This window comes from Pogoniulus pusillus, chromosome 17, assembly GCF_015220805.1.
Source record: "Pogoniulus pusillus isolate bPogPus1 chromosome 17, bPogPus1.pri, whole genome shotgun sequence".
NCBI lineage: Eukaryota > Metazoa > Chordata > Aves > Piciformes > Lybiidae > Pogoniulus > Pogoniulus pusillus.
The window spans coordinates 22,458,612-22,485,383 of record NC_087280.1 but is presented as its reverse complement, the minus strand read 5'-3'; the positions used below and the strand labels follow the sequence as shown (position 1 = coordinate 22,485,383).

Genomic DNA, 26,772 nt, shown 5'->3' with positions numbered 1-26,772 from the left:
GCAAGTAGGAAAAGAACCAGAGAAAGTGTTGACAACACTGAAGACAACTGAAAATGATGACTGTATCAACATCAACAAGCTTGGAGAAGCACAGTGCAGAAGAGGTTGCTCCCATTTGGGGCAGGAGTGAATTCCATGCATTCCTCAGACACATTGAATAGTTATGCACACAGGATGTGGCATTACAGGAGCTGGACACCCCTGGGTTTTGCCACTGAAGTGCTGTGTTTGGGTTTATTTTCACTGAAGGATAGGACACAGCACCTCACCTTAAGGTCCCTGTGTACTGCAGGGAGCGAGGCAGGGAGTTTGCTGGCAGCAAACACTCTGTGATGCTGACCTGGAGCATGCTGCCTGATGAGGAGAGGCTGAGGGGCCTGGAACTTTTTAGTCTGGAGAGGGGAGGACTGAGAGGGGATTTAATTAATGTTTCTAAATCTCAGAGGGATGGGGGTCAGCCTCTGCTCTCTGCTCACTGCTCCCTGGGATAGGACAAGCAGCAATGGATGGAAGCTGCAGCACAGCAGGTTCCAGCTCAACTTAAGGAGGGACTTCTTGACTGTAAGGGTCCCAGAGCCCTGGCACAGGCTGCCCAGAGAGGTTGTGGAGTCTCCTTCTCTGAAGCCTTTCAAGGCCTGTCTGGATGTGTTCCTGTGTGCCCTGAGCTAGATTGTGTGGTCCTGCTCTGGCGGTGGGGCTGGACTGGATGATCTCTTTGGGTCCCTTCCAACCCCTGACATCCTGTGAGCCTGTCATTTACTGAGTCCTAGGGACAATCTGTGGACTAGAGTCCAGAGGAGGGCCACAAAGATGGTCCAAGGGCTGGAGCAGCTCTGCTGTGAGGACAGGCTGAGAGAGCTGGGGGGGTGCAGTCTGGAGGAAAGAAGGCTCCAGGGGGACCTTAGAGCTGCCTGCCAGTGCCTGAAGGGATCCTGCAGGAAGGCTGCAGAGGGACTTTTCTTGAGGGTGTCTAGAGACAGGCCAAGGGGAATGGTTTTAGGCTGAGGCACAGCAGGGTTAGAGTGGAGCTGAGGAAGCAGTTCTTCAGTAGGAGGGTGGTCAGACTCTGGGCTAGGTTGCCCAGGAACACTGTGAATGATTCCTTCCTCGGGGTGTTCAAGGCCAGGCTGGATGAGATCTTGAGCAGCTGAGTCTAGTTGAGGTACCCCTGCCTATGGAAGGGGGATTGGAAGAGATGATCTCTAAGCTCCCTTCCAACCTGAGCCATTTCATGATTCCATGAACATGTGAACTGGGGAACTTCAGAGAAGTAAATCTGGGGACCTTCAGAGAAGTGACCATGTGAATCTGGGGAACTTCAGGAGAGCTCAGAGAAATTATTCTCCACAGCACAGGGGCTGAAATTATGTCCAGCAAGCTGGAAACTTCAGGATGTAAGGTACAAGATATTATCTACCTGCAGGCTAAATTGTTTTTATAAGAGTAGGAATCTCTTACCTTCATTTTGACCTTTGCACAAGAAGAAAAACTCTCCTTACAGCCTTTGTGAACAATTGCATTGCAGTCTGCCAAAAGCAAAACAAAATAAGGAGCAATTAAACAAAACTCCCACAAAAAACAGGTCAGGTTTGGGGTATTTTTTTTTTTTGCTGTTTGTAACCCAAACTGTTATCTTGCACAAGTGACAATGACAACTTTGAAGCATGGTTGTGGTTTACATGGGTAGCTACAGATACTGAGAGGCAGGGCTGCCTTCCTAGATAATTAGCCTTTTGTTGCCATATGTCCTCCTGGAATTTAACAGCAAATTCTGTTTGGGGAAAAATAAACACCAAAGGAAAGAAAAGAAAGACAGTGCAAAAGTTGTGTTGCCAAGGTCCTTGTGGATCTTAAACTCCAAAGGAGAAAGGATTGAGTTGTTCTTCTGAAGGAAGAGACTGAAACAGAAAGCAATGGTGGGGCTGATATTTTGTCAGCAAACACAGACTCTGTTCTTATCAAGATTAGGATGCACAGGACAGGAAAAAAGCAGGAAAATTCATTTCATAGAATCAGACAGGTTGGAAGAGAGCTCCAAGCTCAGCCAGCCCAACCTAGCACCCAGCCCTGCCCAACCAACCAGACCATGACACTAAGTGCCCCAGCCAGGCTTTGCTTGGATGCCTCCAGGGATGGAGACTCCACCACCTCCCTGGGCAGCCCATTCCAATGCCAATCACTCTCTCTGCCAACAACTTCCCTTCCTCCTAACATCCAGCCTAGACCTCCCCTGGCACAGCTTGAGACTGTCCTCTTGTTGTGTTGCTGGTTGTCTGGCAGAAGAGCCCAACCCCACCTGGCTACAGCCTCCCTTCAGGTAGTTGTAGACAGCAACTCAGGTTCCATAACCTCAGAGAGACTGTAGAGCAGAGGACCCAGGTGCTCCTGCACTGCAGGATTACCAGCACAAGGAACAGAAGGATCTCCCAGGTGCCCATGCCTGTTAGGTTGGGACTTCCTGCTGAAACCCAGGCTGAAGCCACTGCTTTGCCTCAAACCCACAACATCTACCAATGCAAAGAACTTGAACACCCCCACCCTGTGCTGCAGATACCCCAGAGCAGCAACTCTGCATCTTCCTCAGAACACCTGCACTCTGCTCATGAGCTCTGCCAGCAGATTTCTGGGAACTGAGGTTTTCAAAGATGATTAGAATTGATTTCCCCCTCCCCAATAACTGATAATTGGATTTGGAGCATTAACTCTTCTGATAGAGGAAAGCTCACAACTGAAATGCTCTCAGGTGAGATTGAGTAGCTTAGGAAATACCTGCAATTTCCACTGACTCATGGAAAGACATCAACACAGCTCATAAAGGGCATTTTAAGTGCAGGTTATGCTGCAAGCATGCAGCTCTGAATTATTTCTAGAAGAAACATGAAAGGAAAGGATGCCCAGAACAAAAAAATATGCTCAGGTCCCTAAAACTTCTTGTATTTCTTAGAATCATAGAATCAAGCAGGTTGGAAGGGACCTCCAAGCTCAGCCAGCCCAACCTAGCACCCAGCCCTGGCCAAGCAACCAGACCATGGCACTAAGTGCCCCAGCCAGGCTTGGCTGCAACACCTCCAGGCACAGCAACTCCACCACCTCCCTGGGCAGCCCATTCCAATGCCAATCACTCTCTCTGACAACAACTTCCTCCTAACACCCAGCCTAGACCTGCCCTGGCACAACTTGAGACTGTGTCCTCTTGTTCTGTTGCTGGCTGCCTGGCAGAAGAGCCCAACTCCACCTGGCTACAGCCTCCCTTTGGGTAGCTGTAGACAGCAATGAGCTCTGCCCTGAGCCTCCTCTGCTGCAGGCTGCACACCCCCAGCTCCCTCAGCCTCTGCTCACAGGGTTTGAGCCTACTCAACTGGCACTTTGAGCGAGGCAAGGGTAAGGCCATAGGGCGTTGCTCTTCTGTTGCTATCTCACAATTTCCTGTACAAGAAAGACAGAAGAAAGAAACCTGCTTGCTCTTGCAAAACCCACAAGGCTCTATCACTCTTTGCATCAAACAAGGAAGAGGGACAGAACCTGCTGCTGGCTGCATGAAAAGAGGCAGTGAAACAATGCAGAGCCATTAAATTCACAGCCCAGCCTTGAAAGCCTGAAGGTTGCTCTTTAGTATGCACCTGGGGTGGTTTGGGTGTTACTTGCTCCCCATCCCCTCCAACTTTGGAAACCACCCAGACTAGACTCAGTGGCTCTGGGAATTGAATGGAGCTTTGATTTACAGATCAGCACAAGATACAAGCAGATAGAATCATAGAATCAACAAGGTTGGAAGAGAGCTCTAAGCTCAGCCAGTCCAGCCTAGCACCCAGCCCTGGCCAGTCAACCAGACCATGGCACTAAGTGCCCCAGCCAGGCTTGGCTTCAACACCTCCAGCCACAGCCACTCCACCACCTCCCTGGGCAGCCCATTCCAATGCCAATCACTCTCTCTGACAACAACTTCCTAACAACATCCAGCCCAGACCTGCCCTGGCACAGCTTGAGGCTCTGTCCCCTTCTTCTGTTGCTGGCTGCCTGGCAGCAGAGCCCAACCCCACCTGGCTACAGCCTCCCTGCAGGCAGCTGCAGGCAGCAATGAGCTCTGCCCTGAGCCTCCTCTGCTGCAGGCTGCACACCCCCAGCTCCCTCAGCCTCTCCTCACAGGGCTCTGCTCCAGGCCCCTCCCCAGCCTTGCTGCCCTTCTCTGGACACCTTCCAGCACCTCAACATCTCTCTTGAATTGAGGAGCCCAGAACTGGACACAGCACTGCAGGGGTGGCCTGAGCAGTGCTGAGCACAGGGGTAGAAGAACCTCCATTGTTCTGCTGCCACACTGCTCCTGAGCCAGCCCAGGATGCCTTTGGCTCTATTCAAGGCAAAAGGTAATACAGAAACACAGCAGCTCTCCCAGCAACCTGAGTCCCCAGGAGGGGCTCACACCAGCACACTGCCCTGCTGTTTAACTCAGGAGTGAGCCCTTTTCTTTTGGTCTCTCTTGACTTTTGTGTTGTTGGCTTTAAGCCTTGTGAGTGGAACCTCAAGTCCCAAACTCAGGTCTTCACTTCCTAAAGTGCTTGGTCAACTTCTGCAGGCAAAAAGATTCCACAGCAGCACAGGAACAACAGAGCCTTGGCTGCTGCTTGTCAACTTCCAAGGTTGCTTGATGGCTGATTTTAAGGTGTGATGGGCAAAGGCCCATGTGCTGGTTTGAGCCTAGCTGGAATATTTTAGTGAGAGGAATTAGATAACAGGCTGTGACAAGGAAGCAATGCTGATGTCTGCTGCACTCATAGGCTTGCTGAGATGGATCAAAACAAGAACATAAACATAGATAACAGAGTTGCTCTCTGGCTTTGGCTGCCTCCCTTCTCTCTCTGATCTGCTGTCTAATCCCTCTGCTTCCTAACCCATCCTGTCTGATTCTCCAAACTCACCTTGAATGCAAAACAAAGTCTGGGATAAGGTAGAGGGGTGGAAAAGAGGTGGAAGGGTGGTTGGGAGCCCCTCCTGGGAACTCTGGTTTCTGGGAGGGCTGCTGTGTTTCTGCATTACTTTTAACTTGTCCCTTTCTGTCTCTAGCTGTAGAGATTGGAAATACCTGCTGGTATCTTGTGCTAGGCTGCAAATACAAAGCTTCATTCTAATTTCCAGCTTGGCTGAGTCTAATCTGGGTGATTTTCTTAAGTGTGTGTGGGGGCAGGTAACACCCAAACCACCATAGCCCACTTTTAGGTGTGAGTTTACAACCTGAGCCCTGACCCAGCTTTCCTTGTGGCAATCATTTTCTAGTCAATGAAGAAAGTTTATAGCCAATTTCTTTTGTGTCTTGAAAGATAATGAAAGAACATCTAAACCAGCTGGAATTGCTGGAGTTCTTTAACTCACTGGGATCTAGAGAGTTAAATCAGGGCTTATTTGATTGTCTAGGTGGCTTTACAAGCTGTGAAGAAAATAGAAGTGGAAAAAGGGAAAGGATGCATTTGAGAGCTTGTAATTGCTGGGCTTCCATTTCCCATCAGGCTGACACAGAGCGTGTCTGATGCAAACAACTTGGCTGCAACCTCTTCTCTTCCAGGAAACTCCCAGCTGCCATTTGGGATTCAGCTGGCTGCCCCTTCCCCTGCTCACCAGAGCACACTGCTCATGCACCAGAAGGAAAAGACAGGAGACAGAGCCACCTGCTCCAGCCTGGCAGCCATTCCCATCCATGCTTCAACTCAGTTCTAGGCTTAGTGGAGGAAAAAAGTGCCGTGGGGAAAGGCCATTTTTGTCTGCATGGTCTGCAGCTTTGGGTTGCAGTGTAAGTAAGCAGCCAGCTCTGGTCCTGACCACATGAGGAGTGCTGAGCTGACAGAGCTACAGGCAGGAGCAACTTGTGAGAAAAGAGAATGAAATCACCACTCTCACAGATGCTCTTCACTGGGTTTCCTGTGCTGCCTGCTCTGTACTGCTCGTGCTTCAGCATGCACACAATTGCCCTGGGATGCAATTCCACATACAAAGGGAGAAGAGGGCTGGTGACTCCTTTCTTGTATCCTGCTGTTCTGCCTGAGGGCTCACTGAAGCAGTGACTCAGAGAACTGAAGCACTACACTCCAGATAGATGGAACATTTTTTTCTCCACTGGAAATCCATCTTAACTCAGCACCTCAGTCCTGAGCCATAACACACAGCTGAAATAACCACAGTCTTGCAGCTGACTGATAAATCCCAACAAGCAAGGGCTGAAAACCCTACTGGGATGTCTGAGACTGGGCTAGGAAGGAGGTCGCAGGACGCCTCCTTGCAGCCATAACTCGAGCAAGATGCTGCTCCATGAATCATTATCACATCTCCATCCCACCCCACAACCTTAAAGCAAGATGAAAACAAAGCAAAAGGTTTTCATTTCCTATGAGAAACAAAAAGAAGGGGGGGGGGGGGGAGAACTCTCCCTGACTTACTTGCACAGTAGTACGAATCCTTGTTGAAAGGCTTCATACAGTGGTAACAGGTTGCTTGGGCTACAACAGAGGTTGCAGTGAAGAGATGCCCATTTAACAGCTTCTTATCTTTTTCCTTCTCCTTGGAATCTTTGTCCTTCTCTTTAGTCTTCTCCTTGTCTTTCTCTTTTTCCTGTGGAGAGAAAGCCAACGAGTGCCTTGTGAGTTTGCAGCCCTCTAGTTCCAAATGCTTCGGTGTTTGCCTTTGGCATTGTGGTGGTATTGATCTGCACACACTTTCACAGTGATGGTATTGATCTGCACACACCCTCACAGCACTCCTGTGTCTGCACAGCTCTGTTAAGAGCCCCCAGGGCTGTGGATATACCACTGAATCCCTTCTGCACAGGGATCTGCCCAGCACAGCTGAAATGGATTCTCTTCTGATGGCAGCTCTTTTCTTCCACCTTTGTTTCCTATCTCCTGGCTTTAGTGACTCACCTCCTGCCTTCTGGGCTCTCATCAATCTCTTCAGCACCCTCAGGGTGTCATGCTGAATGCAAACACCACATGCAGTACCTATCAAAGCCTCAACACAGCTCATTTATGAAGGCCAACTCCTAAGGCTTGTGCTTTTCAATTGCATTTTTCTAATGGAGGACACAAGCTCCTCCTTGGTGCCTGCACAGCAGCACAGAGAGGATATTTCCAACTCTGCTTTCCTTCTGATGAGCAACTTTTTCCTACAGTGCTGTGGAAGCCCAAGGAAATAGGTGAAGCTTTTTAGAGAAATGGATCTTTCACAAAATAAGGCATCACAGGAAGGCTGAGGAACAACAGCAACACCAGACAAGATTATCTCATCTTCAGGAAGCTGTGGTTTGAACCTCTGGACTACTCAGCTTTGGAAAGATGATAAGCACAGGCAGCTTCTCAAACGTCTAGCAGAGCTTTGCTTACCTTTCCACTGCTACCTTAGATAGAAAATGCTAAATATTAACCCTTTCAATCATTTTTTTCCACTGCAGGCTTTGCTGGGTTGGGGATTTTCCCCAAAAGATTTCAAAGGGAACTGCAGAGAAGAACTCCAAATGTGAATTATATCCACCCCAGCTTTGTATGTACCACCCTCCCAAACGTTTTACTGCACAGTTCAGCTCCAGAACTGGTTTTTAACTGTTAATGCAGATTTCACAGCATCTGAAAGAGAAATTTCACCAGAAATGGATAAAGGTTTCTGTGAGCTTATCTTTCCACTCTGTTATTTGCATGCCCCATGCCCTTTGCTAAATACTGTCACAGCCTAAGTATCAGTGAGCTGCAGAGCAGCCCAGCTGAGCAACTGCCATGAAGCAGTTAAATGAGGCACTGAGCCTCACCAGCTGGGAAACTTTTGATCCGCTGATGACACTCAAACAATGAGCAACTCAGCCTAAGGTCTTCCTTCTCCCAACACATCCCAGGCAAAATGCCAGCATCAGTCTCTCACTCTTAAGACTCATAAACAGAAAGTCTATTTACTGGCCCTAACCACTATTTAGTTCTGCAAATAAGAATACCCAGGAGTGTTACTGTGTGGAATAAGCCTGTCTGAAGCAGAAAAAGCTGCCAGGAGTTGGCTTTGTGGCACATCTTTGCCTCCTTTGAGCTATCAGTTGGAATGACCACTCCACATAAACCTCCACAACCTCAACCTGTTCATCTTAACTGTGTCCAGCCTGGCAGAAGCCAAAAACTAAAACACACACAGCCTCAACTTGTCCAGCTTTAGCTATGTCTAGCCTGGCAGAAGCCAAGAACTAATATATGCAGACTCAACTTGCCCATCTTTAGCCTTGTCCAGCCTGGCAGAAGCCAAGAACTAAAGCACACAACCTCAACCTGCCCAGCTTTAGCCATGTCCAGCCTGGCAGAAGCCAAGAACTAACATATGCAGACTCAACTTGCCCATCTTTAGCCTTGTCCAGCCTGGCAGAAGCCAAGAACTAAGACACACAGCCTCAACCTGCCCAGCTTTAGCCATGTCCAGCCTGGCAGAAGCCAAGAACTAAAACACACAGCCTCAACCTGCCCAGCTTTAGCCATGTCCAGCCTGGCAGAAGCCAAGAACTAAGATACACAGCCTCAACCTGCCCAGCTTTAGCCATGTCCAGCCTGGCAGAAGCCAAGAACTAAAACACACAGCCTCAACCTGCCCAGCTTTAGCCATGTCCAGCCTGGCAGAAGCCAAGAACTAAGACACACAGCCTCAACCTGCCCAGCTTTAGCCATGTCCAGCCTGGCAGAAGCCAAGAACTAAGACACACAACCTCAACCTGCCCAGCTTTAGCCATGTCCAGCCTGGCAGAAGCCAAGAACTAAAACACACAGCCTCAACCTGCCCAGTTTTAGCCATGTCCAGCCTGGCAGAGGCCAAGAACTCAAACTCTCCAGTTCAGCCATTGGTTGCTGCCTGCAGTTCTCCATCATTGCTGGGACCCAGGAGAAAAGCTCACTCTACACTCAAAGCAGACCTTGCAATTCACACACTTCAGCTGCCGCAAAGGAGACTCACCATCCCATATTTGGAGTTTATCTGGTGTCTAATGCAAAGCTCAGTTAATTCTAGCCTGGACTCACATCTTCTCTTTGCAAAAATCACTGCAAAGAACCTTTTTAACTCAAGCTGAGCAACGCCAGGCAAAAGAGGAAACGAATGCACCCCTCTGCAGGAGGAAACGGCAAGCTCCGAAAGGGGGACGCCAGCCATGCTGCTGAAATTCAAGGTTTCAAAACCAGGTCTGCTTTTCCCCCCTCCTGTGAATAGTTAATGGAACCTCTTTTTTTTTTTTAAAGGAGGGTAAAATAAAAGCAGTTTTGCTGTAGGCTCAGAGCTGCCAGCGTGAAGCTTCAGCAGCTGAACCCGCGCTGATGCGAGCTGAGACACCGCAGCTCGCACAGCCCTAAATAACGCTGCCTGCTGCAGCAGCGCAGCCTGCTCTGAACTAAGCACCAAGCTCTTACCTCCCAGTGCTTCAGTCCTACCAGCTTCACTGTTATGTGAGGGACTTCAGAAAACCTACTCCACTTTATGGACATCCTTCCCTTGCGGGCAGCAGAGCTGCTCCCCACCGCCGTCAGCCCATGGCCACGGCCAACAGCCAGCCGAGGGTGGCAGGCGGAGAGGAGTTGAGCAAAAGGGGGAGGGCCGGATGATTGCTGCTGACTTCCTTCAAGATGATGTTAGAGACTTAGCTGCTGCTTTCATCTTGCCCTACCCTGGCTTCCACTGCTAAAAAAACCCTCCCAGGCCTAAAGAAAAAGCCAGGCAGGAAAGGATGGGATTAACACTTGAGAAGTCACAAGTCGATAGGAGCCCATCTCTTTAAAAGGCAGAGAGGGGGAAATAAACCAAACCCTCTGTGATGTCTGAGAGACAGAAACAGTGAATTTTAACATACCTCAGTGTTGCTAGGTAGGATTTCAGCAAACAAAGTGCTGCAGAAGATTTCCCGGGCAGAAAGGATTCAGTTGTTTGCTCTCCTCCTGCTCTACAGGGCACAAATTCTCCCTGTCCCCCAGTCCTTGCGAACACTTAACTACAGACACTTGGTGCAGCACTGCCCAAGAACTGCACAAGTGAAGTTAAAAAGAGAGAAATTACTCATGCTGGCTTTGGTGTCGTCACTTCCCAGAAACTCTGTACCAAAAATGAACAAAATGAGGAGGGTTTTTGGTTTGGTTTTTTTTTTAAGCTGACAGAACCAGCACCTTTGGAGTTCAGAGACGTGAACCGCTGCACGCAGCTGATTTCAACAGTCCTGCTGACTATTCCCTCCCCTGCATAAGTGACACAATGCCAGACATAGGTAAATGCACCCAAAATTCTATCAGTATCCTCTCCAGTTAATACTCCAAAACCACCTCTCTGTATGCAGGACTACTTTTGTTTTGCATAACTATTTGCATCATCTCCTATGAGGTGAGACTGAGGCAGTTGGGGCTGTTCAGTCTGGAGAGGAGAAGGCTTCCAGGTGACTTTATTGTGGCCTTCCAGTACCTGAAGGGGGCTACAAGAAAGCTGGGGAGGGACCTCTTAGGCTGTCAGGTTGCGATAGGACTGGGGGGAATGGAACACAGCTGGAAATGGGGAGATTCAGCCTGGATGTTAGGAAGAAGTTGTTCAGCATGAGGGTGGTGAGAGCCTGGAATGGGTTGCCCAGGGAGCTGGTGGAAGCCTCATCCCTGGAGGTGTTTAAGGCCAGGCTGGATGAGGCTGTGGCCAACCTGATCTAGGGTAGGGTGTCCCTGCCCACGGCAGGGGGGTTGGAACTGTCTGATCCTTGTGGTCCCTTCCAACCCTGACTGATTCTATGACTCTATCATTTTCATACAGAGCCACTGCCACTAGCAGGCTTGGATCTGCTTATTTTGTGGTTCACCTCCTGGTGTGTTTCTAAAGGTTTAGAGAAAAGTCAAAACTGAGGTAGAAAGAAGTTGAAGCTTGTCTCTCTCCTGACAGGCCAGAAAGCAGCAGAAATCAACTTTTCCTGTCCAACTTCCTCTTTCAAGGGTTGATGTTTTTAACTCTTGGGAGGTTTTTTAACTCTTAGAGGTTTTTCACCAGCCCTGATGCTAGTGAGAAATCAGCCTTCTCAAGAATTTCTGAGCTAAGTTATATAAGTGTACAGCTGAAGCCCTACAAATGGATGTGACACAAACATTCCCCTGCCAGCTGAGAAGAAATTGTAATTTTAGTCAGTAAAAGCAGCAGATTTGGTGTCAGCTGCAATGGTCCCAGTGCACATTATTGTTGGGGTTTGGAAAACAATCTCAAGAATCAGAATCATAGAATCAGGCAGGTTGGAAGAGAGCTCCAAGCTCAGCCAGCCCAACCTAGCACCCAGCCCTGCCCAACCAACCAGACCATGGCACTAAGTACCCCAGCCAGGCTTGGCTTCAACACCTCCCTGGGCAGCCCATTCCAATGCCAATCACTCTCTCTGACAACAACTTCCTAACAACATCCAGCCCAGACCTGCCCTGGCACAGCTTCAGGCTGTGTCCCCTTCTTCTGTTGCTGGCTGCCTGGCAGCAGAGCCCAACCCCACCTGGCTACAGCCTCCCTGCAGGCAGCTGCAGACAGCAATGAGCTCTGCCCTGAGCCTCCTCTGCTGCAGGCTGCACACCCCCAGCTCCCTCAGCCTCTCCTCACAGGGCTCTGCTCCAGGCCCCTCCCCAGCCTTGCTGCCCTTCTCTCAACACCTTCCAGCACCTCAACATCTCTCTTGAATGGAGGAGCCCAGAACTGGACACAGCACTGCAGGGGTGGCCTGAGCAGTGCTGAGCACAGGGGCAGAAGAACCTCCCTTGTCCTGCTGCCCACACTGCTCCTGAGCCAGCCCAGGATGCCATTGGCTCTGCTGCCCACCCGGGCACACTGCTGCCTCCTCTTCAGCTCCTCTCTACCAGCACCCCCAGCTCCCTCTCTGCCTGGCTGCTCTCAGCCACTCTGGCCCCAGCCTTTAGTGCTGCTTGATCGACAGCTTCAGAAGCAGTAAACATGGAATTGGTTGTGGTGGAAAAGACTTCTGAGATCAGGTCCAATCATCAAGCCAGCATCACTACTGCAATTAAACCACATCCCAAAGTGCTATGTACACACATTTCTTGAACATCTCCAGGGATGGTGACTCTGCCACCTCCCTGGGCAGCCTTTTCTATGCAAACAGAGATGTATTTAGTTATTTATCTACCTATTTTCACATTGTGCTTTCTAGCAGGGACCAGCTCAGCAGCTGTGAGTGGCTGGCACTTGCAGCTTGCATCTTTAAAGGCAGATCCATTAAAGAGGAACTGTGTACTAAGATGACTGATCTCACAACAGCTGCTACCTCATTGCCAAGGTGATGCAACCTTCCAAAAATGTGCATCTCGAAGTGTGCTGGACCACGAGAGCACATCAGCCCAGCTAGTTCAGAGGAGCACTCAGGCTGAAACTTCAAGTGCTTTTATGTTGGGGCTAGGCTAAAATCAAGTTTGCTTGTGCAAAGGAAAGGAGACCTTCCCACACAGGTATGCTTCAGCCCAGCCTGACTCAGTGACAGGCACAGTGCTCACTATGGCATGTTTTCAAACAATCACAGTGCCTGAGGTTGGAGGGGACCTCAGAAATCATTCTACTCCAACATCCCTACTATGGGCAGGGACACCTCTCAACTAGACCCAGCTGCTCGAGGCCTCACCTAACCTGGCCTTCAACACACCCAGGGAGGAGGCAGCCACAGCCTCCCTGGGCAACCTAGTCCAGAGTCTCACCAACCTTGTATTGAAGAATGTCTTCCTAAGATGCTCTGCCTCAGCTTCAAACCATTCCCCCTTGTCCTGTCTCCAGACACCCTGATGGAAAGTACCCTGCAGCCTTCCTGAAGGATCCCTTTAGCTGTGGGAAGGCAGCTCTAAAGTCCCCCTTGAGTCTTCTCCTCTTCAGATTGAACATCTCCAGCTCCCTCAGCACTTGGATCATCTTTGTGTCCCTCCTCTGGACTCACTCCAACAGCTCTGTGCCCTTCTTATGCCCAAGTCAGACTCTGCCACTCCGAGGCAAGCACAGCAGGCAGGCAGAGCTGCTCCTGTGGCCGTTCTCTCTGCTGTGTGAAGCTGGATTTGGATGAGCTGATCTGAGTCTTTGCTCTTGGAAAGGCAAGAGAAGGGCAGGAGCTGCAGCTGCTCTCTGTAGTCTGTGTCCAACAAGACTCCTGCCCACTTTGGGTGGGTGCTAGAAGTGTAAACTGGCTGTGGTATTCCAGGTGTTTTGTTTGCTATGCAAACACTCATTAGAAGATCTCATTACGTGTCTCAGGGGCTTCCAATAGTCATTACCAACACATTAGCTACACATTACCTAACTACATCATACATATTGCCCACTGTGAGGTAGGATGCTCTTAGCTGTTGTCAGAGAAGATAAACTGAGGTGAGATTCAAGTGAAAAATGCAACCAAGCCAACCCCCCCTCCCCCCAACCAGATTCATCTTCAGGGGCAAATCTAAGGCAGCAGCAGTCTGTCTTTGTGAGATATTCAGCATTAATGTAATTATTTCTGCAACCAATGCTGCTCCCAGGAAATTCAGCTGTGCTGAGTGGAGCTTAATGCTCAGCAAATTAAATCCCAGGGTTTTAAGGGTGGAAAACCCTGGGGGAAAATATTGGCCATCGCTAAAGGTCATGGCTTGAGCAACGCTGCCGGCAGTGCATAGGAACTTGGGAGCAAAGGTAAAAACAAAAGGGGAAACACAGTGCACCCTCTGCCTTCTCACAGCTCCTGTCCTCATTTTGTTAAGCATCTCTCAGCTTCTGTAGAAAAATCAGAGCCATCAGTCACTGCAAAGCCATAACTCATGCTGGAGCACATTCTGTTCCCTATAATAAATGGGGAGGAAAAGAGGCAAGACCGTTTCAACTTCGGGGTGCTAAGATTTCCTCTAGCTTTTCCCTCTAACCTCACCCACCAACAGAAAGAAGACAAACAGAGAGTCAGGCAAAGGCATAAATACCACCCTGTGGAAACACACTGAAATGCAGGATTCATCTCTGCCACCTGTGGGTATGGCACAGCTGTACCCATCACGAGCAGCACTCACTTTGCTCTTCTTGCTGCTGGACATTTTATTCCTGAGGTAGCTGAAGGTGCGACTGACTTTCGTGACGCCTTTCCCGGTGGGGACACTGCTGCTTTCTTCAGATATGCTAGAATTAAAACAGAAAAAGAGGTTGCTTTTGGTCCTTTCTTGTTGGTTTTTTGTTTATTCTTCCAAAGTAAACGAAATGAGTGATTTTTCTGAAGGGCAAATGAATTTATTATCCAAGGGGCTGCTTTACAGCGAGAAGGCAAAGCGAGGAGGAAATGCCAATCCCCTTATTTTGCCACAGGGAAGAGAAAATGCCAGTCCCATACTTTGCCACAGGGAAGACAAAATGCCAGCCCCGTGCTTTGCCATACAGCTCAAGGAATCCTTTTTATACTTCCAGGCCTCTTCCATTGCCAAACCCTGCCACAGCACCCTCTGCTGCTCCCACAGCCAAACAGCCACTGCGCAGCTGGCAGCGGCTGCCCCTTGGCATGGCCAAATCACAGTCATTTCATCCCTGATATTCCAGACAAAGAGACAGACATGGACACTTCCTTAAAGATAAACCTCCTTCCAGAGAAGGCCACTTAATGAACTCTGCCAAGGCAGTGAGTGTCTTTAACAGAAGCCATGCTGCCTGCAAAGCTTCCCCTGAGAAGAGAAAGCACCAAGGAATAAACAGCAGTGCTTATTTGTATTAATGTAGGTACTGCTGAGAGGCCAGATATTTGCTGAGTGTCCTTGCACACACAAGCTGATGACTTCTCCAGCTTCTATGGAAGAACAAGGAATTACAGAGGGAATTATTACTGCAGGAAAGAAAAGGACAGAGTCTGACAATGGGAAGTACAATGCAAAGCAAAAGCACAACAGAAGGACAAATGAAATCAAGGAGGAGAAAACAACAGTGAGCAGAAGAGAAGAGCCTCCCAGACATGAAATAAAGCTGAAGTGACACAGGGATCAGACCCTTGGCTCCTCTGGTGCCACAAACATCCTTCCTCCAGGGAAGCACTGTGAAAGGTTATCTGCTCTCCACAGCTTGCAAGGATGAAAAGCAGCATACAAACCCATGATCGTTTTGGCCTTTGTTATAGAAACACAGGCAGAATCAGCCAACAGGAGGAACTGCTAATCTGAGTGCAAAATACAACTGAGAGTGAATGGATGTTGCTTGACAACAGGCACTCTGATCTGTTACTGCCTCTGAGTGAACACAGAGTCTTGCCAGATACAGGACCTACAGCAGACTTTCATCTTCTATCACCTAGAATACTCTTCAGCCTTCAGACATGCAGGGCTGATTCGCACAAGCCTGACACCTTGTGATTTCAGCTGAAGTGCATTTAGTGCCAGGAAGCTTTAGGGTGTGCACCAAAGCTGACAGCAGAAGTAAGTCCAAGCAGAAGAGCTGTGGTACCCCCAGAACACCGTACCTCTGAGCCGGGGAACCCGCGGGGCCGCCGAACGCCTGCGTACCTGCAAAAGAACAGAGGGGAGGGGGGAGAGAGAGGTTAGACTGCAGCCTTAGCTCCCTGCCTTTAAAAACAGTCTGGCACACTCGGACAGCTCAAGGGGAACAGGAAATGTTTTCCAGAAGTGAGTGTTTAGAATAGATTGCATGTTCCGGGGATAAAGCCTGTCCCCTGTATCCTTAGGTGCTCTCAAATCAGATGCTGAGGTGGAAGCCTGGTTAGTGTTTTCAGCATTCTCCGGCCACCCAGCGCAGCATGGGCATCTGTTAAACGTGCTGGCAGGTCAGAAGTGCCTATCCTATGAGCACAGGTATAAAGGAGAATCATTCTGCCACCAAGCTTTTATTTACATACTCCTAGAAACAATCTGTTGCACCACACACTCTGGTTTCATGTCCCAAACTCTTCTGCTTGGTACAATTCCAGTTCATTTTCCCACCAACAGCCTGAAGCACTTAGTAAAGAGTAAGGGAAACAAAGGAAGCCTTATTTCCATTTTCCACAGAGCCTCACCAGCCTAGGGCTGAGTCACCAAACGCTGTGCCTGAGGGAAGTCTGACTTTGGAAGTCAGGTTGCAGCCCTGCCAAGGACACAAATTCCCTTTACGCCACAAGCCTGTGTGCACAGCACCCTTGGAGCAGATTAGGTAGCTGACACCATTTACAGAACCACTGAAGAACACGGAGAAACCAGGCTGCAGAGGACAGACAGACCTCCCCAGAGCCACTGGGCTGGCCAGCACTCCATAACCCCTCTCTATGCACACACTGGTTGCAGTCCTATCTGAAGGTGAAGCCTCAGCCTGACTGAGCATCTTATTGGGCTTCTGCACATACACTGTCTACACCTGGAGGGAGGCTGTAGCCAGGTGGGGTTGGGCTTGGGACACAGTCTCAAGTTGTGCCAGGGGCAGGTCTAGGCTGGACGTTGTTAGGAAGTTGTTGTCAGAGAGAGTGATTGGCATTGGAATGGGCTGCCCAGAGAGGTGGTGGAGTTGTCATCCCTGGAGGCATCCAATCAAAGCCTGGATGAGGCACTTAGTGCCATGGTTTAGGTGATTGGCCAGGGCTGGGTGCTAGGATGGACTGGATGATCTTGGAGGTCTCTTCCAACCTGGTTGATTCTATAATTGTAAGAAAACCAGGGCTGAGGTTTCAAATTCTGCTAACAACCTAAAGCTGAAGGTGAATGTAACAAACCCACACTTGACATCAGAGGCAACAATGAGCCTCTACCCACAAAGATGGTCCAAAGGGCTGGAGCACCTCTGCTGTGAGGATAGGCTGAAGGAGCTGATGTTGGTCAGCTAGAGAAGAGAAGACTCTGGGAAGACCTTAGAGCAACCTTCCAATATCTGAAGGGATCCTACAGGAAGGCTAAACTGTGAGTTTTACTAAAAGGAGAAGAGGACAGAGCAAAGGGGAAGGAAGAAGCAGCTTAACTATGGAAGTGGGTAGGCATCACACCTGGGAAGAGCACAGGACTTTCTTGCAGGAAGAGACAAACCCACAGTGAGGACTGGAAATGGGAAGGAGGAGAATTCAGGTATCTACAAAACAGATGGTGAGGGCTTTTTTAATTCAGGAAGCAACCAAAACCTGTAGGATTGGGAAGCAATTTCCCTCATCACAGGAGTGACATGGGTTAGGTTCCTTGCAGACTACAGCAGCTGCTCTGAATTTTCTCTTTAGAGAATTATCTCTTCTGGTTTATTTCAATAGTCTAATAAAACATGCTTAAGAAAGAGGAAACATTTTCAACTAGTTTTGATAAGACCATTGAATAAAAAGACTAAGAAGGGTCAAAATTACTCTTATTCAGTCTTCTGCCTTTGTTGGTTTCCTTTCAGCAACAGAGCTTGCAGGAGGACAAACCAGCTACACTTAAAAACAGTCATCTGCTTCCCAGCAAAACCACTCTGGCTCTAATATGAGGACCTTGATTTGAACACCTTGATGATTTAAGGTGGCTGGCTGCAGTGCAAGCTTTTTGCTCAGCAGAAGAACTGTGAAATTGCAAGCAAGACTCTCAGAATTTGGTATCAGGGCTTCTCTCCTTCTTCCACCAAGCAATGCATTGACTCCCACCTACCTCTTCTGCTAACTCCATGCACTGCAGCAACCTCAAGACAAATACTGTGGTTTTAATCAAAAGGTAGTGACTGTACTGCTGGTCAGAGTGGCAGATGATGATATTGGCCACACGGATACAGATCAAAACTAGCCAGGATAAGACATGATGATGCTGATGTGGGAGGCTTTGGATTACAACCCTTTTATTCTGCCACTGGTCAGCATTCAGATACAGGACTAAGATAGTGCTGTGAGACATAATGCAATGGGAAAAGTTAGTTCAGTGTCTGCCAAGGTGAGACTTTAAGAGCCAAAGCAGAAAAGCAAATTTCCCTTTGTGTCCACCCATAATGGCTGCAATGCACAGAAAACAATTACTTACTATCCAACTCCTCCTCATCATCACTGGAAGAAGAGCCAATAGAAAAGAGAGTTTTAGACTTAGGAATGAGTGGAGAGATGCTGAAGGAGAAGGAGATTCGTCTCGATGGTCGAGTCCGGCCCTGGGCTGAGAAGTGGGTTAACAGCAGACATTAGAGCATGCTTGAAAATGCATTTAATAGTAAAAAAAGGAGAAGAAGGCAGCCAAAGCAAACTAAAACCAAAGCAAAGGAGATGTCTGCAAAGCAGAGAAGGCACAAGAAACACAGAACTGAGAAGGTGCACGGCGCAGAGGACGCAGGTTTCAGAGGAGGCAGCATCACTGCATGCACAACTCCAGCTTCAAGGCTTTTGCTGGCAGCTTTGTATAGGGCTTCTTAATGAAGATTACAGTGAACAGCTCCTTTCCCCAGTGGAATACCAACAACATACTGCAGATCTCTGGGCAAAGGGCACCTGCTCCTCTGGAAAAAACTGCCAGGGAATCAGACTAGAACTCAAGGTATGTGTACAATACTGCTTTATGCAGCCAAATGATGCAAGGAAGCTGACAGAAATCAGTGGTGAGACTCTGGAATAGGCTGCCCAGGGAGGCTGTGGATGCCTCTTCCCTGGGGGTGTTCAAGGCCATCTGGATGGGGCCTCGAGCCTAGTGGAAAGGTGCCCCTGCCCATGGTGGGGAGGTTGGAATAGACAATCTCTGAGGTACCTTCCAACCTGAGCCATTCCATGGTTCTACCAACACTGAATTCAGAATCTAAAAACACTACCTGAGGAACATCCAACAAAATGCATGGAATGCAAAGCAAACTGCCCTGGAATTTCCTTCAGCCATCACTCACAAATGCCCATGGCCCTGGGGTGAGCTGACCAAAATCCTGTGCACATTTTCCCAAGGTAAGCAGAAGAACCCTAGAGGGACCCAAGGGAATGCATTTAAACTGAAGGATTCTTAGCTAGATCCATGCCTTCATTTTGTTTAGACTGCCTTGCAAAGGAGTTGTTCTGCTGCCCCAGACCTGAAGAACATGACTGGGCAACACTGTTTGCTTTCCTCTGTAGTCTACTGTCTATTTAGACTAAAAGTCAAGATGAACAATACTACTTCACTGTAAATAGAACCAGCTCCTCCAGCACAGTTCAAGTCAGCTTCCATTTCAGTGCTTTTATTTATAGCAGTTCCTGGCTTTATAACAATGCTCCAAACTGGAAATTTGCTATCCCAAAGCTGGAAGCAGTCTTCCGAGTGCTCCAGCCAACAGCTCTTGTGACCTCCCTCTATAAAATGCTGAAGGATTAACAGTTGTGAATGGCCACAGCAGCTCTTGGAACAGCTGAGACATCAGATGGAGTGCAGGCTAGAAGCTGTCTTGAAATTGCTCCTGCCTCAGTGCCTGTGACAATGAACAGGCAAAACAAGAAAGACACTGAGTTGCTGGAGCAGGTCCAGAGAGGTTTAGGTTGGCTATGAGGAAAACTTCTTTACTGCAGGAGTGGTCAGGCTTGGGAACAGGCTGCCCAAGGTGGTGGTGGAGTCCCCATCCCTGGAGGTGTCCAAGAAACACGTGGCCATGGCACTTTGGGATGTGGTTTAATGGCCATGGTGGTGTTAGGTCGTTGGTTGGACTGGATGATCTGAGAGAGGCTTTTCCAGCCACAGCAATTCCATGGTTCTATATGTTTATTAACTTTGAAGCTTTTGGGCAGAACATGTTGCTTTCTCTTCCCATCCAGACGCACTGGAAGGGACCAGAGAACTTGTTTTTTTTAAACATCTACCACAAAATCATGCAAGAACTGAAGTTTTCCTAGAATTCACTTCCCTGAGGTCAAGGATTTATTCTGGCATCATTCTGAAGCATTCTGCTGCATTTGCTGTCTACAACTACCTGAAGGGACACTGTGGAGAGGCTGCTGCTGGGCTCTGCTCACAGGGAATTGCAGATAGAACAAGGGAGAATGGCCTCAAGCTGAGGCTTAGATTGGACATTAGGAAGAAGTTTTTCACAGAGAGAGTGGTCAGGGAGTGGAATGAGCTGCCCAGGGAGGTGGTGGAGTCAGCCAGCCTGGATGTGTTTCAGGGTGGTTTGGCTGTGGTGCTTAGGGCTGTGGTTTAAGGTGACTCTTGTAGAGCAGGGTTCTAGGTTGGACTGGGTGCTCCTGAGGGGCTTTGCCAACCTGCATGGTTCTGTGTGATTCTGTAATAATATGATGTCAAACCTAGGTGTTAGAAGGGAGTTCCTACACCCAGAACCTTCTGAGAAGAGGCACTAAGCTGCTTCACAAGTCCCTAGAGTCATAATTCAAGTAACACTACTCCTCTTCCAAAGCCACTGAGGAAGCATGAAGTAGTTTACTCAAGTTTCCATAGTCAGGACAGTGTCTGAGTTGGGAACAGAATCTCTGACCTAAATTTTCAAGGTGAGTAATCCTTTTGGATGCTTACATCAAGCACCTCAAATGCATCAATTTTCAGAAACCACCTTCCTATAAAAGTGAGTCCCTCCTGAAGTGTCACAAATTAACTGCTGAGAAAATGAAGCCCACAAAGCGTTAGCAATTTGTAACTTTGGTGCCTAGAACTCACAAACATCTGCCTCAAGGCAGAGGACAAACCCTGGAACACAGCCTTGTGAGGAGAGGCTGAGGGAGCTGGGGGGGTGCAGCCTGCAGCAGAGGAGGCTCAGGGCAGAGCTCATTGCTGTCTGCAGCTGCCTGCAGGGAGGCTGTAGCCAGGTGGGGTTGGGCTCTGCTGCCAGGCAGCCAGCAACAGAAGAAGGGGACACAGTCTCAAGTTGTGCCAGGGCAGGTCTAGGCTGGATGTTAGGAGGAATTTGTTGGCAGAGAGAGTGATTGGCATTGGAATGGGCTGCCCAGGGAGGTGGTGGAGTGGCTGTGCCTGGAGGTGTTCAAGAAAGGACTGGTTGAGGCACTTAGTGCCATGGTCTGGTTGATTGGCTAGGGCTGGGTGCTAGGTTGGACTGGCTGAGCTTGCAGGTCTCTTCCAACCTGGTTGATTCTATGCTTCTATTGCTCCAACAGCCCCTCTGGAATGCTTAAAACAGCTTCTAAACATCTGGGGGGTGGTTGTCAGGATTCAGGTGCCAGGCTGCTTTTGCTGTTGCCCAGTGATAGGACAAGGAACAGGAGGTCTAAGGTGGAAACCAGGAGGTTCCACCTCCACACACGGAGACAGTTCTGCATGGTTAGTGTGACAGAGCACTGGAGCAGGCTGCCCAGAAAGGTTGTGGAGTCTCCTTCTCTGAACACATTCAAAACCTGCCTGGATGTGTTCCTGTGTGGCCTGCCCTGGTTGATCCTGCTTTGGCAGGGGGGTTGAACCTACTGACCCAACCCCTAACATTCTGTGATTCTCTCTTTCTGCTCTCTGAACGAGACCACCACAGCTGGGCTGACTCTAGAGGATGCAATCATCAAACCTGTCTACCACCAGCTCAAGGAGCTGATGGCATTTTTAAATCTGGTCACAAACCAAAGAAGAGTGGAAGAGGTGGCAAGTTACCCAGTTCCAAGGTGGAGGCACGAAGCCTCAGCTGTCTTAACCCCCCTGCCACAGGCCTGCAGCAAAGTCTCAAGGCAGAGGGAGACAAGCCTGAGCCAGCCAGGCTCTCTCAGCCACCACCAGCAAGCTTTCTGGGAGCTTGCTGGGTTATTGATGCTGTTTGGTTAGCAGATGGATGCAGTGCCAATAAATTGGTTGCTCCACAAAAACACAATGCAAGCCTTCAGCCCAAGGAGGAAGGAGGGTGAGCACGGCACAGATCAGCTGCTGTTTTGGTTACTGTTGCTGTGGGACACATCCCCCAGGCCACATGCTTGTTAATCATGGAAGAACCACAGGCAAAGAATTTCAAAGGGTCTCCTACAGAGCATAATCTCTGTGAGCTTCCTCCAGCCAGCCACCAAAATGAGTAGAACACCTTCTGAAAAGCACCTCCCCAAGCAAAGAAGTGTGTTAATAAAGAGGAAGAGATGAGAGACCAGCACTGACTGACAAGACATGAGCTAAAATGTCAAGAAGGTTTCTGGCTGGCAATTAATAAAATGAAAACATGTGTTAACAGCCCTTCCTAAGCACATCCAGCTGCAGCCTTCTGAGTTACTTCCTCAGCTGAAAGAAGCAACTCAGTGAAGATACGAAATTGAGTGCTTGTTATCACCTCCACTAAGCTTGGCTGAAATATTCATCCCAATCCTATTTGCTTGGCTGAAATATTCATCCCAATCCTATTTGCTTCATGAATGAGATGCAACAAATAGCACCCAGCTGCCCCCAAATACTGAACTCAAAAGAAAGAGCAACAAACTCCCACCAGGAGACCAAGAAATGGATCCTCAAGTTTCCACGTGTCAAATCTAGGGAAGCAAAAAGTGAGATCTCAAGTGGAATTGACCTGACATCAAAGGAAGACATTCTGAAGGGAGGCAAAACCCAAAGTAGGGCCAGGAGGATGCTCAGAGGGCTGCAGCAGCTCTGCTGTGAGCACAGACTGAAAGAGTTGGGGCTGTTCAGACTGCAGAAGAGGAGACTCTCAGGTGACTTTCTTGTGGCCTTTCAAGTATCTGAAGGGGGACTACAAAAAAAGGCTGGGGAGGGACTTTTTAGGCTCTCAGGGAGTGACAGGACTGGGGGGGATGGAGCAAAGCTGGAGGTGGGGAGAGTCAGAGTGGAGGTGAGAAGGAAGTTATTCAGCATGAGAGTGGTGAGAGCCTGGAATGGGTTGCCCAGGGAGGTGGCTGAGGCCCCGTCCCTGGAGGTGTTTCAGGCCAGGCTGGCTGAGGCTGTGTGCAGCCTGCTCTAGGGTAGAGTGTCCCTGGGCATGGCAGGGGGGTTGGAACTAGATGATGCTTGTGGTCTCATCCAACCTTGCCTGATTCTATGATTCTGAATTCTCTCCCTTGTTTTATTTTTAATAACAAACTCAGTAAATCATGGTTTTCATACCAGTAATCTAATTAAGAAAAGAAAAAACCCAAACTCAGCAGGAGAAAGTTCTTCACTGAGAGAGTCAGGACAGACAGACCTCCCCAGAGCCACTGGGCTGGCCAGCACTCCATAACCCCTCTCTATGCACACACTGGTTGCAGTCCTATCTGAAGGTGAAGCCTCAGCCTGACTGAGCATCTTATTGGGCTTCTGCACATACACTGTCTACACCTGGAGGGAGGCTGTAGCCAGGTGGGGTTGGGCTTGGGACACAGTCTCAAGCTGTGCCAGGGCAGGTGTAGGCTGGATGTTAGGAGGAAGTTGTTGTCAGAGAGAGTGATTGGCATTGGAATGGGCTGCCCAGGGAGGTGGTGGAGTCGGCGTCCCTGGAGCTGTTCAAGCCAGGATTGGATGTGGCACTTGGTGCCACGGTCCAGCCTTGAGCCCTGTGGTAACAGCTTGGACTTGATGATCTGTGAGGTCTCTTCCAACCTTGGTGATACTGTGATATGCAGGGCAAAAGCAAAACATGGATCTCAGCTGAACAGGCTCTGCCTTTCTACCCACAGCTGGAGGCAGAGGTGAAATCCATTTCACATAGTACAGGAAAGCAGGAGCGTGGGGAAGGCAGCAACATTACTTAATGCCAGAGACAAGAGGGCTAAGGGAAAGGAGCATTACTCACTGTCCAGCACTGGTTTGCTAATTGACATGAGAGACATCGATTTGGTCAGCGGAGACGAAACAGTGGAGGAGCAGAAATTAAATCCTTGCGGCTGCGACGTTTGATGCATCTGCAGAGAGGGAAACAACCACACTGAGTAAACAGGCCAACAGCAACACCACCACCCCAACTGCAGCTGGCAGGTTCACCACTCCCTGAAATTCTCAATTCCAAAGAGCAAAAGGTTTAAACCATCCCAGCACAATGTAATAGGTGGGGGATGAGAGGACCAGGGAAAAATCACTGTTTCCAGAGGTGGAATGCAAAGTGCAAGACATCTAATTAGGCAACACTCAGAGAGTCTGGGTGCTTGGTTTTCAGTGCAGTGTTTTGTCTTTTCAGTGCAAGACAACTATGCACTGAGCAGAGGAACTCTGGATGCTTGATCTTCAGTGCAGTGTTTTGGTGCAGTGTTTATCTTTTCAGTGCAGTGTTTTGTCTTTCCAGTGCAAGACATCTAATTATGCAGTGAGCAGAGGAACTCTGGGTGCTTGATTTTCAGTGCAGTGTTCTGTCTTTTCAGTGCAGTGTTTTGTCTTTCCAGTGCAAGACATCTAATTATGCAGTGAGCAGAGAAACTCTAGATGCTTGATTTTCAGTGCAGTGTTCTGTCTTTTCAGTGCAAGACATCTAATTATGTAGTGAGCAGAGGAGCTCTGGATGCTTGATTTTCAGTGCAGTGTTTTGTCTTTTCAGTGCAAGACATCTAATTATGCACTGAGCAGAGTAACTTTGGATGCCTGATTTTCAGTGCAGTGTTTTGTCTTTCCAGTGCAAGACAACTGATAATGCACTGAGCAGAGGAACTTTGGATGCTTAATTTTCAGTGCAGTGTTTTGTCTTTTCAGTGCAGTGTTTTGTCTTTCCAGTGCAAGACAACTAATTATGCAGTGAGCAGAGGAGCTCTGGATGCTTGATTTTCAGTGCAGTGTTTTGTCTTTCCAGTGCAAGACATCTAATTATGCAGTGAGCAGAGGAGCTCTGGATGCTTGATTTTCAGTGCAGTGTTCTGTCTTTTCAGTGCAAGACATCTAATTATGCACTGAGCAGAGTAACTTTGGATGCCTGATTTTCAGTGCAGTGTTTTGTCTTTTCAGTGCAAGACAACTGATAATGCACTGAGCAGAGGAACTTTGGATGCTTAATTTTCAGTGCAGTGTTTTGTCTTTTCAGTGCAGTGTTTTGTCTTTCCAGTGCAAGACAACTAATTATGCAGTGAGCAGAGGAGCTCTGGATGCTTGATTTTCAGTGCAGTGTTTTGTCTTTTCAGTGCAGTGTTTTGTCTTTCCAATGCAAGACATCTAATTATGCACTGAGCAGAGGAACTTTGGATGCCTGATTTTCAGTGCAGTATTTTGTCTTTTCAGTGCAAGACAACTGATAATGCACTGAGCAGAGGAACTTTGGATGCTTAATTTTCAGTGCAGTGTTTTGTCTTTCCAGTGCAAGACAACTAATTATGCAGTGAGCAGAGGAGCTCTGGATGCTTGATTTTCAGTGCAGTGTTCTGTCTTTTCAGTGCAGTGTTTTGTCTTTTCAGTGCAGTGTTTTGTCTTTTCAGTGCAAGACAACTGATAATGCACTGAGCAGAGGAACTTTGGATGCTTAATTTTCAGTGCAAGACAACTAATTATGCACCAAGCAGAGGAACTTTGGATGCTTGATTTTCTTGCAAGGTATTACAAGATGGATGCAGTTAACTGTCTGTGCCTCCACTCCTCAGCATAACTAGGCTGTGCATCAACAGAGTAAAAAAAATGATGCTCAGCAGGGCACTCCCCCAGAATGCTATTCCTCAAAGCAAGAGGAGACTTAAGAGTTTCAACTTAGGAGCTCTCTGCAGGCCAGATCACATTGGGTGCTTCTGTGCTCCACAACCTCCCTGGAGGTGTTCAAGGCCAGGTTGGATGAGACCTTGAGTTCTAGTGGGAGATGTCCCTGCCTATGGCAGGGGGTTGGAACTGGCTGAGCTTTGAGGTCCCTATGATTCTATGGGAGACTTTTGAAATCTTATATATATGCTGAGCTGGAAGTCTCCACAGTGAGGCTGTCACTAGAGACAGCGACTCCCAAAGCACTGCTGAGGCACTTCCTAAACAGCTTTACCTGGTGGCTGTAGTCTCTGATTTCCCCTTGCTCAAGTTCTTCAGTGAGTAAGACCAGGGACCCACACTGGTTGCTGGCAAGTGGACTTCGCCTGGGGTCTTTGGAGCTCAGAGAAGAAGCCTCCAAGTTTGTAGAGGGCTTCTTGTTCTCACCAGAGTCTCCAGCAAGGCCTTCTAAGCTGTAACTGAAGAGAAAGCATAGAGGTTAGACGCTTACAAACTCTTCACCAGTGTCCTCCAGCATGTAGCAAGCTCCAAGGCAGTCACCAGCTGAACTGTGCAGGGCAATGCAGATGTCACTCCCCTAGTCTGGGTGATCTCCAAAGTGTAACATCCAAACCAGCACAATGTCACTGCTCACTGATCAAGGGCAGTCAGCAGCGGAGGATTTTCTCTTTCCTACCATTGTCATTTCCCTCATCCTTGAAAAAAATCCCTCCAAAGATATTGATATTTCCATCAATTCTCTTTGCCAGGCTCTTATTAGGCCCTCCTTGGAATAAAGGCTCTCAAATTAAACCACCCAGCACTGCAGAGTGCTGCCTGTCCTGAGCCAAAACCCCTCCCAGGAAGCACAAAACCAGCTCTGGGCTGCCTGTAGCCTTCATCTCTGCAGGCACATCCTCCCAATCTTTTTAGCACTTGCCACTGCACTCAGCTTTGGCACTGATAACATCTCTCTTCCTGCCAAAGCTGTTTTCCTTTTTTAATCTGGTTTTTAACTATGAGTTTTAATTCAATTGGCAGTACTAAAAGCTTTGGCCAACCTCTGCAGAGACAGCTGCTGACAGACAAGTGACCTCTGCAGAAAGGCACTACTAATGCTCCCCTCTCGTCTGCACAGAACACTCCCTCTTTCACACAAGACTGTTTCCATCTGGTCTATCTTGGCCCTGGTACTCTGCTTCTACTCCTCCTGCTTCTCATGCCCAAGCATCTACAAACCAGTGAGGTTAATGTGCAAGTTTTACTGATCCATCTCCTGGTAGATCAGCACAACTCCACAGCTAAGGTTTGACTGGATGCTAGTTTGGAGCAAAGCCTGTCCCTG

At 48.6% G+C, this 26,772-nt stretch overlaps 1 protein-coding gene across 9 annotated transcripts in view; it reads right to left on the bottom strand.

Moving 5' to 3' along the window:
- AKAP13 (A-kinase anchoring protein 13) overlaps positions 1–26,772 on the bottom strand; it is a 286,571-nt gene that overhangs the window by 31,852 nt on the left and 227,947 nt on the right. For 7 of the 9 annotated variants that reach the window (XM_064158064.1, XM_064158065.1, XM_064158062.1 and 4 more), the window contains 7 exons: positions 25,723–25,906; positions 23,578–23,686; positions 17,946–18,071; positions 15,452–15,494; positions 14,028–14,133; positions 6,426–6,597; positions 1,459–1,526 (listed from right to left, as the gene is read on the bottom strand). In XM_064158064.1, coding sequence (XP_064014134.1) covers positions 1,459–1,526; positions 6,426–6,597; positions 14,028–14,133; positions 15,452–15,494; positions 17,946–18,071; positions 23,578–23,686; positions 25,723–25,906 — 808 coding nt within the window. The remainder of the gene's footprint in view (positions 1–1,458; positions 1,527–6,425; positions 6,598–14,027; positions 14,134–15,451; positions 15,495–17,945; positions 18,072–23,577; positions 23,687–25,722; positions 25,907–26,772) is intronic. The other 2 variants (XM_064158070.1, XM_064158071.1) reach the window with 1 other exon arrangement.